We start from the raw sequence: 20177 nt of genomic DNA on the forward strand, positions 1-20177 counted from the left end.
CTAAACAGATTCAGCTGGTACTGACTTTTGATTGCTTTTGGACACCACAAGTATTAAATTTTCTAAAATGCTTGGCTTTAATGGTAAATTTTTACAGTTGTACTAATTTTTGGTGTGTGCTTGTATTGCATCTTTATTTTGCTTTAACCTTATGTTTGCCTAAATATGTATACAAATTTTGGGAACCTGGGGGTGGGATGGAAGCGGCCCATGGACTGGGGGTTTGTAACCAGGTGCACAGCCTGGGAGTCGTTTTGGACTCACAGCTGTCCATGGAGGCGTAGGTTAATTCTGTGTCCAGGGCAGCTGTCTACCAGCTCCACCTGGTACACAGGCTGAGACCCAACCTGCCCACGGAGTGTCTCGCCAGAGTGGTGCATGCTCTAGTTATCTCCCGCTTGGACTACTGCAGTGCACTCTACGTGGGGCTACTTTTGAAGGTGACCTGGAAACTGCAATTAATCCAGAATGCGGCAGCTAGACTGGTGACTGGGAGTGGCCGCTGGGACCACATAACACTGGTCCTGAGAGATCTGCATTGGCTCCCAGTACATTTCCGAGCAAAACTCAAAGTGTTGGTGCTGACCTTTAAAGCCCTAAACGGCCTCGGTCCAGTATACCTGAAGGAGCGTCTGCATCCCCATCGTTCAGTCCGGACACTGAGATACAGCTCTGAGGGACTTCTGGCGGTTCCCTCATTGCGAGGAGTGAGGTTACAGGGAACCAGACAGAGGGCCTTCTTGGTAGTGGCGCCCGCCCTGTGGAACACCCTCCCTTCAGATGTGAAGGAACTAAGCAGTTATCCTATTTTTAAAAGACATCTGAAGGCAGCCCTGTTTAGGGAAGTTTTTAATATTTAATGCTGTATTGTTTTTAACACTTGATTGGAAGCCTCCCAGAGTGGCTGGGGAAACTCAGCCAGATGGGCGGGGTATAAATAATAAATAATAATAATAATAATAATAATAATAATAATAATAAAAGTTCCTTGCGAGTCTTTTCGCTTTTATTCAGTGTTGATCACGTTTACTGGGCCCCATGACATGTAAGAGCGTACCAGGGTACAACGTTTTCCTGCAGCTACACATATTACATACTTCATAGTGCAGTGCAGGACATGATATCCTTTGAAAATAGTCATCTTTCCCCTGTTTTCTTGCCCTTCACAGGCTAAAAATACTTAAGTTGCGTTGTGTGGGCTGTTATTATAATGGTGAATACAGAGGAGTGCTTCACTTTACCAAGGGAGATTTAGCATACGGTTAAACTTGTGTTTTATATTTATCAAAACCAGAAGTGCTGTGCCTTTTAAAGAAGCTTTTTGAGTATTATGCGTCATATATAAGGGATCTACCCAATGACATTATTGGTCAAACAAGCGTAACACTGCACATGGCAGGGTGCAGAAACCCCATCTTTTTATATTGTTGCATTTCCCTTTTGAGCCAGCAGTGTTCTATTATTTAAGCTTGAGTTGTTGGAAACTTTCATATTTGAAACTTTTCAACTCTAGATTTTGACCCCTTTCTTGCTGAGACGACTGAAATTGGATATCGCTCTAGAAGTTCCTCCCAAACGTGAAGTTGTGGTCTATGCGCCCCTGGTCAAGAAGCAAGAAACTTTCTACAGTGCCATTATAAACAAGACCATTCGAAAGCTGCTGGGAAACAGTCAGGTGCGTGCTGTGATGCCCAGGTTATCCTAATCATATCAACCTACATTTTGGCCTCGAATCAGTTTATTTTGGCCTCTGCAACTGCAGATGGGATGCCTTTGTTTCTGAAGACATTCATTTTTTAAAAAACATGTTGCATATGACTGTGAAATTTGAGCAAAACACTAGAGCAAAGGTTCTCAAAATAAGAGAATAAGAATATTGTGTGCATTTCTGCTAAAGAAAAACCCACATGGTACTTGTTTTCATCTATTATATGGAAGGTTCAAAAGGTTTGTTATGTTTTTTTTTGTCACTGAACAGAGAGTTAGAAACAAGTTCGTTCGGAGTACGTGACCTATTTTCTTATCACAGCTGCTTTTTGGGGGTTTTTCCAATGCATCATAGTGAACTGTAGCAATGTTTTCCGCTATTTAGGAAGAAGCTGTTGAGCTGAGCTCTACAGGCCGGCCAAAGCGGCGCAGTCGGAAGGTGGCTAGTTACCGTGAGCTTGATGAAGATGATTTTCCTGATCAACTGGAGCAGATGATAGCCGAAATGCAAGAGGAAGTTGAAAAAGAGAGGTACTTATCTAACCATGGCTTGTGTATTTGCACTTAAACTGGTGGCATATACAAAGAACCATTGAGAGTTGGAGAATAAACTGTCTCTATAAAATGTGGCGTTGTACAGGTGATTGAGCAGTCCTTTACTTGCCTTACCTCTGAATCCAGAGATAACATCACCAATACAGTGGTACCTTGGCTTAAGAACTTAATTCATTCCGGAGGTCCATTCTTAACCTGAAACTGTTCTTAACCTGAAGCACCACTTTAGCTAATGGGGCCTCCTGCTGCCGCCGCCATGCGATTTCTGTTCTCATCCTGAAGCAAAGTTCTTAACCCAAGGTACTATTTCTGGGTTAGCGGAGTCTGTAACCTGAAGCGTCTGTAACCCGAGGTACCACTGTATCAGGAAGAACTTTCTGACACTAAGAGCTGTTGGGATAGCAGAACAGACTCCCCCGGGAGGTGTTGGCTTTCCTTTCTTGGAGATTTTTAAACACAGTTTGGATGGCCAGTTGTCATGAATGATCTAGTTGAGATTCCTGCATTGCAGGGAGTTGGGATAATGTGCACATTTAATACTAGAGGTCGCTGTCTTGAATCCAGGAGACAACCTCTCATCCCCCACAACCAGGTGCATCTGAGCTCAGTGTGCAGACTCACTGCATGAGCCTCCAGCCTTTTCAGGCCATCCTTCCCCCAAGCAAGCCACCTGACCAGTCTCCCCTACTGTTTACAGCAAGGCTCAGTGCCCTTCCTTATTTCACACCCAGAATCCATCCCTTTTCTGCAAGCACACTTTGTTTCTGTGCTCCCAGCAGAGGAAGGAAGACCAGTCCTCGGCCTGTTTGATGGAATGCATTTTTTGCTATCTTGCCAAGAGGCTGGTATCTCTTCGCTGTGGCTCCACGGCCATTGTGAAAAGACAGGCTGCTAGCAGCATAGTATCTTTTGTGGGCTTAGCTAGATTCCAGCTATAATTCGCATTGTCGTTTGATTCTGTCATGCTTACAAACTCGCTTGTCGTTTGCAAGGCCAGTAATAGAAATGAGTACGCCGTTGGATTCAGAAATCAACCTGAAGTTGCAGAACATTATGATGTTACTGAGGAAGTGTTGCAACCACCCATACCTTATTGAATATCCATTGGACGCTGCCACCCAGCAGTTTAAGGTATTTCCTCCCATCGTTTACTTAGAAGGCCTTTTGTTCGTTCCAGTGTTGTTTGAAGGGCTTCACCTGATGGCATCGCAGTTTGATTTGCATTGAACAGTTCACCCTCATTAATGAAGTGGGTGACGAGCAGTCAAAAGACTCATGTCAGGACTTTGAAAGAGGACAGGAGAGCTTCCTTACATCCCACAACTTCTCTCATCTTCCAACCACCTTAGCACACTATGCAAAGAATTGCTGGCACCGCCATAAGTCCATCCACAAGATTATTGCATGCCCAGCCGGTAGGCCACTGTTTGAGGGAAGCTACACTATTGTATCGCTCCCTCTTATTTGCCTTTGCTTGTGTGCAAAAGTTATTTGCTAAGAGAGAATAGGCTCCTAACCTCACAATGGAGCAGTTTTCTATAACCCAGAACTTTGCTCTAACCTAGAATGAGAGTGTGTGGGGGGGCGGGATTTAACCATACAGTTTGTTACCTGGGGTTATCTTCCCACCCAATTTTTTAAAAAACAGAACCCAGAAAATCAAGACACACTGACTTTGATTTATTGTATTGGAAGGTTCAGGGACGCAGGTGGCACTGTGGGTTAAACCACAGAGCCTAGGACTTGCCGATCAGAAGGTCAGTGGTTCGAATCCCCGTGACGGGGTGAGATCCCGTTGCTCAGTCCCAGCTCCTGCCAACCTAGCAGTTCAAAAGCATGTCATGTACAAGTAGATAAATAGGGGCCGCTGCGGCAGGAAGGTAAACGGTGTTTCCGTGCGCTGCTCTGGTTCGCCAGAAGCGGCTTAGTCATGCTGGCCACATGACCCAGAAGCTGTCTGCGGACAAACGCCGGCTCCCTCAGCCTATAGAGCGAGATGAGTGCGCAACCCCAGAGTCAGTCACGACTGGACCTAATGGTCAGGGTTCCCTTTACCTTTATTATTGGAAGGTTCAAACATCTCAGCATTTAACTTTCAGTCGGTTGTCTTTTCGATACTTTCTTCAACATTTCTTATAATTTTGGGCCCGTTAGAAGAAACAAGAATATTCAAAGAGTGCACTGTGTTTTATACATAGCTTTTATTGGTGGTGGTTTAGACTTCAGAGGCTTGCTTTCTAACTCCAGGCTCTTTTCCTGGTGCCATTCTTGAGGCCTGCCAACAAGGGGATAAAACCTTCCGGGGTAAATAACCCTGGAACCACCAGTCAAGGGATGGGAGTGGATGGGGCAGTGAGTTCAAATTCTACTTTTTAGCCCTTCACCGATGATGCTATTGCTTGATGAAATGTTTTGGAAGAAATGAAGGCAGAATATTTACAAACATCATTGCCGGAAGAGCATGGAAAGCTGTTGTGTAAAGCAGAGTTGAGGAAGCTGTGGCTCTTCCGATGGGCTGCATCTCCCATCACTCCTGCTGTGCTGATTAGGGACCATTGCGGGTTGGAGTCCAACAAGTGACTAGAGGGCCACAGATTCCTCGTGCAAAGCTAATGCAAATATGATTTAATTAAAAGGTAAAGGTGCCCCTGATCGTTAGATCCAGTCGTGGATGACTCTGGGGTTGCGCGCTCATCTTGCTCTATAGGTCAAGGGAGCCAGTGTACAGCTTCCAGGTCATGTGGCCAGCATGACTAAGCCGCTTCTGGCGAACCAGAGCAGCGCACGGAAACACCGTTTACCTTCCCGCCGGAGCGGCCCCTATTTATCTACTTGCACTTGACGTGCTTTCGAACTGCTAGGTGGGCAGGAGCTGGGACCGAGCAATGGGAGCTCACCCCGTCGCAGGGATTCGAACCACCGACTTTCTGATCAGCAAGCCCGAGGCTTTGTGGTTTAGACCACAACGCCACCTGTGTCCCTATGATTTAATTAGAATGTCCTAAATTGTACATGTGTGTTCTTGCATCAAGGTCGACGAAGATCTAGTGAAGAGTTCGGGCAAATTCTTACTCTTGGATCGCATGCTGCCAGAACTAAAAAAACGAGGACACAAGGTATTGTTAGTTTGTGGTGTTACCAGAAATTATTTGTCTGGACACCTGAGTTCACATGATTGAAGAATCTTTGCTCTGTTCAGGTGCTGCTGTTCTCGCAGATGACAAAAATGTTGGATATTCTGATGGACTATTGCTATCTGAGGTCGTATGAGTTCAGTCGCCTAGACGGGTCCATGGCGTATGCAGAGAGGGAAGAAAACGTAGGTGATAAATTTATTGGATCCTGGTTTGTTTGACTCTTCTGAGATTCCCTTTGCATCACAGCAGAGAACTTTTGCCAACAGAGTTTAGCTAGAAATATCAGCGAGTTCTGGCTTAGTCTATGAACTCACTAGCCCGAGGCAGCCTCACCACCCACTTCAGTGCTGGGATTTCTCAAAGATGATGCTTGAAAAGTTGTTATCAGTAGGTAGCTTGCGCCTTAAAATGTATTGATGACATGTTTAGGTAGAAACTGTCCTGACTAACTGAGGCGGTGATGAATATTGCAGTTGAAATTAAGTCTTACACCCAACATCTGTAGTCCTCTTTAAACATGTGCTTCACTTATACGATAGTCATTGTGTGACATAGTCTGTGGATGCACTGGCAAGTCCTGTCCCCAGGGCTCATCGCCCTGGCCATCCTTGCAGCTCTTCATAATTTATGGGGATTGTTCCTGAACTGGAGAATCTCCACAGTTCGTGGAGGCTCCCTGCATGGTTTGGTGTGTGTTTGGTTGGCACTGTAAAGGTACATTATTAACCTAATGTGTTTACCGTTTGTCATTTGCAGATAAATAAGTTTAACACAGATCCGGAGGTTTTTATCTTTCTGCTGAGCACACGGGCTGGAGGTCTTGGAATTAATTTGACGGCAGCGGACACAGTAATCATTTATGACAGTGACTGGGTATGTTTCGCATGCTGGCATGTATAAATTGTCATGGGTCCTGGTTTCAAAGGGCTGTGTGCTGAGTGACACACATGGGGATGGGGGCTTCCGGGATCAGAGTTGGAAAGGATCCCGAGGGTGATCTAGTCCAACCCCCTGCAATGCAGGAATCTCAGTTAAGTGTTTTATGGTAGCAGCCCTCATCATTGCCCAGCAAGCTGCCTCTGAAACCGGATGCAGAAATAGTTCTTCAGGGAAGCACGATGAGGGGAAGATTTACATTTCTGCCCCTCTTAAATTCAGGTCGTGTGTTCTGCTATGAAAAGCCTGTTCTGGTTCTACAGAAACATGCCAACTTCTAAACAGCTCACAGGAATGGCATGAGGCTTAGAAGATTTTGTTTCAGAAATTCCAAAGTTCAGTCAAGCAATTATGTATTTTTAATCTCTGTATCAACTAAACCAGGCATAGGCAAACTCATCCCTCCAGATGTTTTGATACAATTCCCATCATCTCTGACCCTGTTAGCTACGGATGATGGGAGTTGTAGTCCCAAAACATCTGGAGGGCTGAGTTTGCCTATACCTGAACTAAACAACTCTGGTTAAGGTACAGCACTTTACATCAGATTGAAATAACCAGGAAAAGTGAGATTAAGAAAACCCCAGCTAGTCTTTTTTGCTAGGTAGAATGGAGCACGTGGTCTGCATGCGGCAAGTCAGATCAGGCATCACCACAGCAGCACTTTGTAAACTTTTATTATTTCTCTTTTCCCCCCAACCCCAGATGTTTAGTGGTTTCTGCATTCCTGGCAGTCAGGAGGGGTCACATTTTGTGTGTGTGAAATACATTTGTATGGGAGAAGCCTGCCTTAGCTGTTGCTAGTCAAAATAGACAATACTGGACTATGTGGACCACTGGTCTAACCCAGCATAAAGCAGCTCCATATATTCATATATTTTTCCTTAATCCCAAACTTGCAGAAAGCTAGAACGACTTATTCTGGGAAAGCTGGCACTGCCTGCAAAAAAGGAAAACAAACCCCTTAATTTTATCTCTGGAGTTCATTTCCTTTCTTTCCCACTCTTAGAACCCTCAGTCTGACCTCCAGGCCCAAGACCGATGTCACCGAATAGGCCAGACGAAGCCGGTGGTCGTCTATCGCTTTGTAACTGCAAACACCATCGATCAGAAGATTGTGGAGAGAGCTGCTGCCAAAAGGAAGTTAGAGAAGCTGATTATCCACAAAAGTTAGTAGCAACTTCATTTTTCTTACCAAAATTGACAGGTTTTCCTACTTGGGCTAATAGCTATGAACGTGGTTTCTCTCAATGTACAAGGCGTGACCGGAAAGTTCGATGAATGGTCACAGAAATCGGACAGCGAGAAATATTCGAACATACATACCTTACAGGCCTTCAAAGTAGGCCCCCTCTGATACAATGCACTGTTGACAACGTTCATAGAACTGTTGGAAACTTCTGGAGAAGTCCTCTTTTCGTACTGCTTTCAGTTCCCTCATCACAGCAGCTTGGACGTGTGGAACGTTGGAAAATCTCTGCCGTTTCAGTGCAGATTTCAGTTTTGGAAAAAGAAAGAAATCCAGTGAGGCCAGATTGGAAGAATATGGAGGGTGGGACAACTCAGTAATGATTTCACGCAGAATATGCATTTCTTCCATCATCATTTGGACGGACAAACGCTGATTCCGCATCAGTAACTCACAAACTCTGTTGACATTTGCCACCGTTCTGCTCATCAACAGTCTGCCAGATTGAGGGTCATCTTCGATGGCTTGCCGCCCTTCACGGAAACGCTTAAACCACTCACACATCTTCATCTCTGTACACAATTGTGAGCATTTCATGGGTTTCTGATGCCAATTGTATATTCAAATATTTCTCACTGCCCTATTTCTGTGACCATTCACCGAACTCTCCGGTCACACTTTGTACATAACTTGGCTTGGCTATGCATTGGATTGTGTACCGTGGTAGAGCCTACAGGCTTAAATCGGCTGACGTTGAGAGCAACAAATGATCACATACTTAAGAGAGCTTTTGCCCGCTGCTCTGCCACAAGGGCTGTTGCCATTTGCACCGTCTTGAGCAGACAAAGGAGTTTGGATTTGATATCCCGTTTTATCACTACCCGAAGGAGTCTCAAAGCAGCTAACATTCTCCTTTCCCTTCCTCCCCCACAACAAACACTCTGTGAGGTGAATGGGGCTGAGAGACTTCAAGAAGTGTGACTGGCCCAAGGTCACCCAGCAGCCGCATGTGGAGGAGCGGAGACGCAAACCCAGTTCCCCAGATTACAAGTCTACCGCTCTTAGCTACTACACCACACTGGCTCTCAGAGCAGAGTTTTGCTGCTGTGTTTCCTGGCTTCTGGGACTTGCGAAACAAAATGATTTTGAAGTTAGCCTGCCTTGTGTTCACAAGATTGTAGCCCGCTTGATGGTGCTAACTAGCACTCAACGTGTTGGGTGAGAGGCACCATCCAAGCTGTTGAAAGGCAGAAGAAAACAGGTGGCATCCGATTGCAATGGAGATCAAAGCTTGGCCTCTTGCAAGCTCCCTGCCATTTGCGTTGTCTCCCCTGCTGTCGCCAGAGAGATGCAGGGCTAGTGTGCGGATTCTACACGCGACGGGGGCTTTCAGATGTGCTGCTCTGTGGGCAGAGAGAAGACTCGTTGATGGCAGTCTCCTAAAAGGAGCTGAATCTCAGATCCCTCCGTGATAAGCCGAGTCAAGGTTGCAAGTAAAAAGGAGAAAAATAGCCGTATCCAGGCAGCATCAGTTTCCAGTAATCTTGACTGTAAGGCAGCACCTCGAAAATATGCAGGAATGTAATGGATATGTGTCGGTTGTGATGGACAGGAACAAGCAGGGAGGTGCCTCTGCATTTTTCCTATTACTCTGGGTCTATAAATAGTTATGCCCAGGTGTCAAAAGCAACAGGACATTAAACCAATGATCACCTGATGGAAACAGTGACAGGCTTGAGTTTATACTTCCTTTTTCCTTCATGTTTGGGCGTTGGCACATCCATCTTTGACCGCCACCGGCCAGCAGCCCCTGGAGGGTTAGCCAAGAGGGAATATTTCCATAAAAAGCACCCGTTTTGCACCGATGGCTCTTCTCCTTTTGTAGGTCAAAGATACGTGTCAAACGTTTGCAATCCTAGGGGATCTATCTTGTACAAACCTAGCTGGGAGAATGAGTTACCAAGACCAGTTCTTGCCGTGTAACATCATGAATGTTGCGCAAGTTGGCAAAAAGCAACTGGGATCTAGGTTAAAGGTAAAGGACCTCTGGATGGTTAAGTCAGGTCAAAGGTAACTATGGGGTTGCGGTACTCATCTCACTTTCAGGCCAAGGAAGCCGGTGTTTGTCCACAGACAGCTTTCCGGGTCCTGTGGCCAGCAGGACTAAACCGCTTCTGGTGCAACGGGACACCGTGACTGAAACCAGAGCGCATGGAAATGCCGTTTACCTTCCTGCTGCAGCGGTACCTATTTATCTACTTTCACTGGCGTGCTTTCAAACTGCTAGGTTGGCAGGAGCCTGGGACAGAGCAACAGGAGCTCACCCCATCACAGGGATTCGAACCGCCAATCTTCTGATCGCCAAGCCCAAGAGACTTAGTGGGTTAGACCACAGCGCCACCCACGTCCCAACTGGGATCTAATGGTGTTTTCACCACGTAAACATGCCTGTCAAATCAATTTACTCGTAAGTTTTCTTGTACTGAATGTAATGTCGCAAACCTGTTTGGGAAATGTTTCAGAAAACTCTGATCCATAATTGTGTGCAACGAGACAAAATGGAATGTGCAGAGAACAGAATGTTTATGAACTAATAGCTTTTGTACCAGTGTTGTGGCCAGATGTTTCTTAATACTATCAGAAAGCCCAAGCGACAGTGCTTTCTCTCTCTCAAAGTTGTTGTTTTTTTTCTTGTCTAACTTCAAGATCAGTTTAAAGGTGGGAAATTTGGAATAAACCAATCGAACAGTTGCTTGGACCCCAAGGAATTAATGGAGCTGCTACAGTCTAGGGACTACGACAGGTATGTCTCACTTACAAAGAAACCATTTGGTTTTTTATGTGCAAAAATTCATTATGCTTATTTAACGAAGGGTTTGTATGTTGGAGGTGCTTTAATGACTTGCAGTCCTTATGGCGGGGCTTAGTTTCAAGTAAATAAATATGGTTGCACTGGAACACAGCTATCTGAAATTAATATACACTTACTTTCCATCTGTAGAGAGGTTAAAGGATCAAGAGAAAAAGTAATAACTGACAAAGATTTAGAGCTACTGCTGGACAGGAGTGACCTTATCGGTAAGTATATATATCAGTGTCTTTTCTATTCATTTGAATCTCTCTCCAGAAACGAGCTTCAAATGTGAACTATGTGTGTAGTGTGAACTCTCCCAGCTGAGAGATACATTTCCTTAAGGCAAAGGTGGGATCCCCCAATTACAATTGCCTGTTGCTGCTTCTGGCCAACTATCATAGAAACAAATATTTCTATGATTTTACTGTGCAAGTTGCTTAGCACAAAATGTGCAGCTGATAACTCCCGATACCTAGGCATGGTTTTGCCACAAAGGAGTTTTTTCTGCAGCAATTGTGCTAGGAGAGAAACAACTGCATTGGTAGTGACTGACCGTATTTTTCGCCCTATAGGACGCACTTTTCCTCTCCAAAAATGAAGGGGAAATGTGTGTGCGTCCTATGGGGCGAATACAGGCTTTCGCTGAAGCCTGGAGAGCGAGAGGGGCCGGGCTCCCATCGGTTGCGCAGAGTTCCTTGCATTCCGAAGCCTCGGGCACGCTGAAGAGCACGCCCGGGCTTCACGCAGCTCTCCGCAAGCCTGGGGAGACCGGCGCGGCTCCCTAGGCTTGCGGATAGCAGGCTGTTCTGGGGTCGGGGGAAGCTCGGGCTTCCCCCGCACCAGCCCCGTGCCTGGGGGGAGAAATAAATTTGTTTTCTTTATTCCCCCCCCCCCAAAAAAAAACCTAGGTGCGTCCTATGGGGCGAAAAATACGGTAACTTTCGGCCTAGTTACTTAAGTCCGATTCTTACTACGGAATAATTGTCAGTTTGATTGTGTTGTCGAAAAAGAATGCAAGAGTTTAAAACTACACAAGACAAAAAATGGCTCTGTTCTTTCAGAGAGCATGGTCTTTTTATACAGGAGGGCTTGTTGTTGTTTAATCGTTTAGTCGTGTCCGACTCTTTGTGACCCCATGGACCAGAGCACGCCAGGCACCCCTGTCTTCCACTGCCTCCCACAGTTTGGTCAGGCTCATGTTTGTAGCTTCGCAAACACTATCCAGCCATCTCGTCCTCTGTCGTCCCCTTCTCCTTGTGCCCTCCATCTTTCCCTACATCAGGGTCTTTTCCAGGGAGTCTTCTCTTCTCATGAGGTGGCCAAAGTATTGGAGCCTCAACTTCACGATCTGTCCTTCCAGTGAGCACTCAGGGCTGATTTCCTTAAGAATGGATACGTTTGATCTTTTTGCAGTCCATGCAGTCTCAAGAGTCCTCCAGCACCAGAATTCAAACGCATCAATTCTTCGGTGATCAGCCTTCTTGAGGGTCCAGCTCTCACTTCCATACATGACTACTGGGGGAGAGCTAGGTTGGTTTAAAAAGAAAAACCTGGCTGTTTACTGAGACTCTAGTCTTTCTGAACACAGGTATCTTCAAGCTTTTCAAACCTAGGGCCCATTTTTAACCTAAGCATGCATTTTGGGGACTTTTTCCTTAATCATTCACCATATATTTTGCACGATAGCACTCCTGTTGCGATCCACCTTGGATCAGGCCACAAACCACTCAAGTTTCCCGATCCACCAGTTCAAGGCAGGTGCTCTAAGCTGTGTGTCTTGCTTCTTTCTCTCTAGACCAAATGAAAACTTCTGAGCAACTTAAAGAGAAAACGAGAGCGTTCAAGGTTTTAGAAAACTCTGAAGATGTCAGCACGGAGAGTGTGTTTTGAGATACAGGCAGCTGCTGACTGTAACCTTACAGTTGCTTTGTTCTTAAGAGTTCAGAAATGCATTTCAGACTCTTGTTTTGGTTGTATAATTTTCCAGAAAGAAAATAAGGCTAAACATTACCAAGTGTAGATGTGAAAAGAGAGCTTTTGGACTCCCCTTGGATTTTAGATCCTCTGACTCTGTACAAACTGGAAAGCTAAAGACTACTATAGTTTCCTGTGGAAGTTCTGATAAATGGTAGGATTTGGAGTTTTTGGTTTTTTTACTTCTCAGTATGCTTACTCCTTGCCCTCAACTATAGTTTTATTTGGTCGATGTATTTTGTTTCAAAGTCCAAACCTGTATGACTTCAGTTTTTGATAATTTTGCTAAATAAATTGTTTTGTAACAAGCAGCACTTGCAAGGTAGCAGAGTTACTGCAAATCCACGTGTTCAGTTGTCTCCTAGAAGCACTACAAAAAATAACCCCCAGCTTGAAATTGTACACCTGTCTCGTCAGTAAAGAGCCGGAGACAATTCAAGGTTACCTTCTTAGGATGGGAAACTCAGCTCCTGCTCCCAGTTTGGCACTTGGGGATGAAAGTAAATTGCAAAGTTGCTCCCTTTTCTGCTCTAGGTAAAAGCCAATTCTACAACAATCTGCTATCAAACCACTGGGGGAAGGGGGGTGGAATGTTTTGTTATCTAGGTACCTAGTGTTATTGCTCAAAGACGGAATTATGCCCAGTGAGAAGTGTGTTTTCCTTGGCACGAGTCTGAAGAAAAGAGTTGCATCATAGTATTTCACACCAAAAGAATGAATGTAAGTACTTAAAAGCACTGCTTCAGAAACAGTTCAGTTTCAGCAATAACAAAAAACAAAGGCAAGCAGAAGGATATGGGGAACAGGCAGTTCTTATTTATAAAACCACACCATGGGAAACTAAAGTAAGCAAGCCCTTTCCACAGACTCTGAGACATCATGCAACACACCCCCAGTCCTGGCAGGAAACTTGCGTAAATGATATCAAAGTGAGAAGCAGCAAGGCACACTGGTGCAGGAGAGGCAATAGTTTTGCTGACCTGGATTCTTAAAAAATCTAATTTTGAGACAGGAGTACTTTTGGTGTATACTCCCGTTTACTCTGCATCTAGTCCACACAACGCTAACTCAAACACAATGCAGACAGCGGTTTGAGTCAGCTCCTTTTATTGAGTAGAAAAAGAACAATCGTGTGGCTTGACCTCTGGCATCCGATTGTTAGTTGTGGAAGAAGAGTTGCATTATCAAAAAAAGAGGGGCAATTCCCTCCAACCAAGCGGATTTTCTTTATAAAAATGGAAGTGGTTCACTTACTAGCGGTATAAAAAGGTCCACTGGCAAAAGCCTTGCTGAGCCTCCGCGACTGCGAGGAGAATTCAGAGGCAGAAGACAGTGGTGCCTGGTAGAGTGCTGGAAAAACACTCATTTTGGAAACACAGTGATCACATCGTATCCTTCAGGCGGGGTAACCCGTTCCCGGGCGTGCTTCTCACAGTAGATGCGCTCCTCCACAAAGAAGTGCCCTTTTTGCTTCAGGTTCGTTCCGCAATCACTGCACACATAGCACTCTGGGTGGAGGTGCTTCTCCCGGAGTTTCACAAACACACCTCTGGGAAGAAAAACAGTACCAGGATCAAAATTCAGGAAGGTCATATAAAAAGGTAAAGGGACCCCTGACCATTAGGTCCAGTCGTGACCGACTCTGGGGTTGCAGCGCTCATCTCACTTTATTGGCCAAGGGAGCCGGCGTTCAGCTTCCGGGTCATGTGGCCAGCATGACTAAGCCGCTTCTGGTGAACCAGAGCAGCGCACGGAAACACCGTTTACCTTCCTGCCAGAGTGGTACCTATTTATCTACTTGCACTTAGATGTGCTTTTGAACTGCTAGGTTGGCAGGAGCAGGGACCAAGCAACGGGAGCTCACCCCGTCGCGGGGATTCGAACCGCCGACCTTCTGATCGGCAAGTCCGAGGCTCTGGTTTAACCCACAGCGCCACCGCGTTGGTACCACTGTACAAAATGCAAAATGTGGTATTTGACTGTTGTTTAGTTCATGATTACCCATTCACATGCTACTCGATACTAAAACTTCCACCACAACCCTCCCTTAACCATTTTCTCAAAGCTGAAAAATCTTTCCTCAAACTACAGCAGGCATAGCCAAACTTGGTCCTCCAGATGTTTTGGGACTACAACTCCCATCCCTAGCTAACAGGACCAGTGGTCAGGGATGATGGGAGTTGTAGTCCCAAAACATCTGGAGGGCCAGGTTTGCCAGTGTCTGAACTACAGCCTCTCCACAACTGCAGTCTCCATTGACTGCTCGTGCTGCTACTTACACGATGCCAGATCCACACTTATCACAGACAGGAAGCTTCTGAGAATTTCCAATCGATGCCGCAACTTTGGTTGTTGGTGCTTTCACACTTCGGAATCCGGAGGGCTTATTGGGATCTGTAAGTATTTTAAAGCAACCAGTATTACGGATTAGGAGAACTGTCTTGAGTATAAAATCAAGGCAACAATATGAAATCTGAAAGTCTGAAGTCCACCCCTGTGGCTTTCGGCAGTGGTTTTGAAGGACTGAAATGTTGCGTAGGTTACAACAGGAACTGGTATTTGGCCCTTGTAAACAGTGTCCGGGTGGAAATTGCCGGAAAAAAAATAAATCGCCAGCCGTATGGCAGCCCATGTCAGAAGTGTGGATTTTGGTGAATTTTCACTGCTCAGTTTTGACCCTCCGTCCTCAGCTCGGCGTCCCCCACCAAACAATCTTGCATCTGTCCCACATTCAACAGCTTCCCTCCATATTAAGTACCCAGAACGATTTAGCTGAGAACTGTTTCCCATAAGACGTCTAAAGCACTCCCTTATAATCCCTATAAGGAATGTGGTTTGATGAGCGTGATTAAAAAGGAGCTTCCCTCCTGAGCCAAATTGTCATTTCTTGGGGGTCGAGAGGAAGGCAATTTCCACCGGGACTACCGTGTGGAAAGATTAAACCCTCCCTGCCCTCTAGCCCCTCATTTCCCTCCTCGCAGCTGCTATTTTTAAGAACATCAATGTAACTTTGCAACATGTGTGTCCCACAGGGGAGCTGGTTCAGAGCAGCGGTCATAAGGATCAAATGCTTCTTCTTATTCCCTCTATTATTTCTAGCCAAGTCTTTGAGCTTAACAGTCCTTGCTTCTTAAAAACCAACGCGCGCACACACACCCCTTTACCTTTCTCTTCAGATTCTAAAATTTCTTGGAGCACCAAGAATGAGGTGGATTGTCGAGGCGGCTCTGCCGAATCTTGGTTCTCCTGCAGCATCTTGTAGACCTCAGAATCTCTGTCAATCACTAAGTTACCGGCAGGCTGGTTAAGCTGGTCCAAGCTGAGGAAAAATTAAAGCAAACACCTTTAGTGAATGAAGTGTTGGGAGGTCTGCTAACAGCATTTTTGCTGCTGTTGTTTTAAGGTAAGAGTAAACTTGAGACACAGAGCAAAACAACTAGAGACGGAAAGTGTCTGAACAAACAAGCAGCAGTGAGATTAAATCTACAACTGAATGCAGGAAAAGCCAGTCATTGCCTCCTAACAGTAGTTTCTTGGTATTTCCCCTTTTAAAACTACTTTTAAGTGTACACTTACACCAATTTTATATTACTTCCCCCCCCCCCCATTATTGGTGCTTCCAGAATATAATGTGTGATGCCTACGACTTGGGCTTGTGGGGTCCAGGTTTACTGGTCTCTCTGGGTCCAAACTAATGGACTCTGAATTAGAATATCTCCAGAATTTTTAGTACTTTTATTTTAACAAGAGGGTTAAGGTAAAGGTACCCCTGACCATTAGGTCCAGTCGTGGCCGACTCTAGGGTCATCTCACTTTATTGGCCGAGGGAGCCAGCGTACAGCTTCCGGATCATGTGGCCAGCACGACTAAGCCGCTTCTGGCGAACCAAAGCAGCGCACGGAAACGCCGTTTACCTTCCCGCTGGAGAGGTACCTATTTATCTACTTGCACTATTGACATGCTTTCAAACTGCTAGGTTGGCAGGAGCAGGGACTGAGCAACAGAAGCTCAACCCGTCATGGGGATTCAAACCGCCAACCTTCTGATTGGCAAGCCCTAGGCTCTGTGATTTAACCCACAGCGCCACTCGCGTCCGACAAGAGGGTTATCGATAGGCTTAAAATCCCCCTCTTGGCTGCACGGGAGAAAGCTACACACTCTGCATAAGACAGGTGATGTTTGCTAATCAGATTTTCCCAGGCAGCCGTTGCTACTCACCCCAGGTGAGCAGGCAATTCACAAAACAAAAGACTGGCTTAAGCTGCACAACTGCAGACGAGCACAACATAATGAACATGAATAAGTGTGCATAACTGGCTGCCCCACACACTGGATCCACGAGACTCGCTGTTTGTGAGAGACACAGACAAAAGGAACAATAAGAGCTGATTCATGCATAATAATTGACGGGGCTGTGGCTGAACGTGTAACAGGCTTCATTTAGAAACATCTGTGCTTCAGGCAATACGAGAGCAATAGGGTTTGACCTGCGATGACTCGCTTTGTGTTCATCGAGTGATGAACTACGTTTGAACCAGGTCTATGAGGCAATTCAGACATTCCATTTTGCCTTGCAAAGATGACTGTCTCCTTCCAGAAGGCACAAAGAAAGAGCCCTTATTTTCCTATTCAGATGACTTTTCACCATTAGGCATAGGAGCCAGAAAGAATGCACGTTATTTCCAGCGCATTACACGAATATCAAGCGGGCCTACGGTGGGGGTGTTGTTTAAGTTAAAAATACAACCATTTCATCCAAGATAAAACACGGAAAAGACAATGATACACAAACCACAATATGTTAAATCTGAAGAGGCTCAATCACATTTTGTTTTAATTTTCATGGTGTACCTTCAAAACTTCATCCAGTGCTCCAATGATGACCCACCACCAATTCTTTCCCCTCAGAACTATCATTAGCAATCACTAATTGCAGTCTCTAAAAGCAACCCCTAACTAATTGCGGCCATTGAAGATAACAACATGAACAATGTGCAAAAGCACGGAAATTAAACCTCAGAGAATTTTCTGGGTCAAAACTAGACATATGTTTGGGCTATAGAGTGAATTTTTTTACCCTCAAGAGGCATATGAGTGAGAATTATAGACTTGCAAGCTTGCATGGGACTCCCTGCATTGCAGAATCTCACCTAAAGCATCCATGACAGAGAAAAGCATCTTTCTTTCTCTCCCACACCACAATACCTTCATGCTCAACAGGTTGGAATATTTCTCTCCCAGCTCATCTTGCTTCCAAACTGGGTGGAAGAAAAGCACCTGATTCTACAAACTGTAGATCAAGGCTATTCTGTTTCCTGCTGGTTGAGCTCCACATTTAAATGGAAGGTTTTCTGAAATTTCTTAGTCCGTTAGAAAACGAGGTTTCTACATTTGGAATATCTAAAGCTTTTCAACCATCTCTCTATTCCACTATTGCTTCTTTAAAGGCCAGGTTGTCTCTTAAAGGTAAAGGTTAAAGGGACCCATGACCGTTAGGTCTGGTCATGGCCGACTCTGGGGTTGCGGCGCTCATCTCGCTTTATTGGCCAAGGGAGCCGGCATACAGCTTGCGGGTCATGTGGCCAGCATGACTAAGCCGCTCCTGGTGAACCAGAGCAGCGCACAGAAACGCCGCTTACCTCCCTGCCGGAGCGGTACCTATTTATCTACTTGCACTTTGATGTGCTTTCGAACTGCTAGGTTGACAGGAACTGGGACCGAGCAATGGGAGCTCACCCCGTCGCGGGGATTCGAACCGCCGACCTTCCAATCGGCAAGTCCTAGGCTCTGTGGTTTAACCCACAGCACCACCCGCATCCCAGTTGTCTCTTACAATGCCTTATTTCTAACATTAAGCGGAACTGGCCTGTTTGTAGCTACTGGGCAGCCACAGGGCATGCGCAAAAAGCATTTAGAGTGGTCACAACATGCCAGCGATGGTGTTCAAAATCCAACACATTCCATGGAACAGATCCTTCCTGCTTGTATGAATAAAGCCTGTTTGACCAACCTGAACCATGCACGACAGGAGAAGAAAAACGAGCGATTGGGAAAAGCTACTGAGACAGGCTTCATGCATCAAGGGCCAATTCCAAGGTAACGTTGTCGTCCTCACCAAAGTATTTCCCCCGGGCTCACACACAGGTAATTTGCACGCTCAAATTTCTCCCTGATCCAAACCTTGCTCTCTCCTTTTCTTATCCTATTATGCTTTAGGTTCAAGCACAAGAAACCACGTTTGCATGTTGAAAAGCTCCCCCATACTGAGGGTGGTTTTGTTTTTGCTTGCTACCATGTTGTGTATTTTTGTGTTTTTCTATTGTACACCACCCTGTGATCCTCCGTTGAAGGGCCGTATAGGAATTTAATAAATACCACGATCTTGTGATGGAGGGTGTTATGTACTGAAGTTCTCACCCCGGGCCAGCAGTGGGATACTGTAGATAGCTATGCAAATAAGGAATCGAAAGTGACGCTCAGTGATTGGATAGTTTTAGAAAATTGTTACAGTTACGTTATACTGGAGCTCTATATAAGCAGGCTGACTGAACCCTTCAGTTCAGTTCTTTTCTGACCTGTGAATAAACAAGAGCTGTTTGGAGAATCGCTGTGTCGTCTGCTACGTCTACCCACTATTTAACAGAAGGATAAGGTGATCCTCAATGAACAGGGGTGTAAAGGATTAACACAACACCCCCCAAAAAAAGAATATTAGAGAAGCAGGCCCAAATCCAGCATATGTACACCACAGTGAGCCCCTTCCACTGACTGGAAGCTCCAAAACGTTACTTCAGAAGCAACCCCAAATCTCAGCTTGAGGAGATGCATCCATCACAAGAATGTAGAGGTGTTTTATTTTGTTTTTGCAACAATCGACCGCGTTGAGTGAGCGATGGATGCACACAAAAGGATGAGGGAAGTGAATGTGCGCAGGGACGATAATTCAACGGCATGTGAGGCAGGCAAATTTACCTGGGGAAGGTAGGGCTAACGTAAGAGATCTGCCCCTGCAAAGTATCCAGGATATTTTTCTGTGAATAGAGCTGTAAAGGAGAGTTAAACTGTACGTGCCGCACTTTGAGCCCCGGCACGTCCACTTCCACAGGGCTGCTGGGGCAGATCTGAGCAACTTCCTTGAGCTGTCCGGGCCCCACTCGGATTTGGCTGGGGATGGACGAGGTACTGTGCCTCCTCCGCAAAGGAGAGGAGGAAGAGGCCTGGAGTGGGTTATAGACCGATGCAAAAGGAGCCTTGAACCCGCCAGCAGGTGACAAAGGACTGGTCATAAAAGGAGGGCGTTATAAAGGATGGGGTACGTTCGGGATGATAATTTGCCACGGAGGTGGGGAAGAAAGGACATAAATTAATTACAGCATCAATCGCAACCCTAAACCAGCTTCATTTAGACCAGGGTTTCCCAAACCTGGGTCTCCAGCTCTCTTGGGACTACAACTCCCATGATCCCTCGCTAGCATGACCAGTGGTCAGGGATGGTGGGAATTGTAGTCCAAAATCAGCTGGAGACCCAAGTTTGGAAAAGACTGCTTAGACCAGGCTTCCTCAAACTCGGCCCTCCAGATGTTTTGAGACTACAATTCCCATCATCCCTTGCTAGCTAGGGATCATGGGAGTTGTAGGCCAAAAACATCTGGAGGGCCAAGTTTATGGAAGCCTGGTTTAGACAGTTCCACACAGCCAAGGAGCCAGCACAATATCAACACAGAACAACTTGGGGCTCATCGAGACTTCTGTTTGTGCCGCGATTTCTATGCAAAGGTCCGAGCGTGTTTTCTGGTCCTGCTGCTTTTCCCTGGGAAAACTCACT

The 20177-nt window shown here is 45.7% G+C and overlaps 2 protein-coding genes and 1 long non-coding RNA gene across 5 annotated transcripts in view; 1 reads left to right on the forward strand and 2 right to left on the reverse strand.

Annotated features, from left to right (window-relative positions):
• The window catches only part of HELLS (helicase, lymphoid specific), a 31577-nt gene extending 18914 nt beyond the window's left edge, over positions 1–12663 (forward strand). The window contains exons 13-22 of the mRNA XM_083738314.1: positions 1514–1675; positions 2093–2238; positions 3255–3393; positions 5295–5378; positions 5462–5581; positions 6156–6272; positions 7345–7504; positions 10231–10327; positions 10526–10602; positions 12174–12663. Of these exons, the coding sequence (XP_083594440.1) occupies positions 1514–1675; positions 2093–2238; positions 3255–3393; positions 5295–5378; positions 5462–5581; positions 6156–6272; positions 7345–7504; positions 10231–10327; positions 10526–10602; positions 12174–12268 (1197 nt within the window). The 3' untranslated portion in view covers positions 12269–12663. The remainder of the gene's footprint in view (positions 1–1513; positions 1676–2092; positions 2239–3254; positions 3394–5294; positions 5379–5461; positions 5582–6155; positions 6273–7344; positions 7505–10230; positions 10328–10525; positions 10603–12173) is intronic.
• On the reverse strand, positions 9771–11420 carry LOC310844415. Its single transcript, XR_014564104.1, has 2 exons — positions 11312–11420; positions 9771–10926 (listed from the first exon to the last, which is right to left on the reverse strand). It is a non-coding gene; the product is annotated as an uncharacterized lncRNA (long non-coding RNA).
• Positions 12664–13442: 779 nt separating the features above from the next.
• The window catches only part of PDLIM1 (PDZ and LIM domain 1), a 39860-nt gene continuing 33125 nt past the window's right edge, over positions 13443–20177 (reverse strand). For 2 of the 3 annotated variants that reach the window (XM_083738486.1, XM_083738488.1), the window contains 4 exons: positions 19325–19630; positions 15517–15671; positions 14632–14746; positions 13443–13901 (listed from right to left, as the gene is read on the reverse strand). In XM_083738486.1, the coding sequence (XP_083594612.1) occupies positions 13715–13901; positions 14632–14746; positions 15517–15671; positions 19325–19630 (763 nt within the window). In that variant the 3' untranslated portion in view covers positions 13443–13714. The remainder of the gene's footprint in view (positions 13902–14631; positions 14747–15516; positions 15672–19324; positions 19631–20177) is intronic. The other variant, XM_083738487.1, reaches the window with a different exon arrangement.

Source organism: Podarcis gaigeae (assembly GCF_964106915.1).
Source record: "Podarcis gaigeae genome assembly, chromosome: 5".
Taxonomy (NCBI): Eukaryota; Metazoa; Chordata; class Lepidosauria; order Squamata; family Lacertidae; genus Podarcis; species Podarcis gaigeae.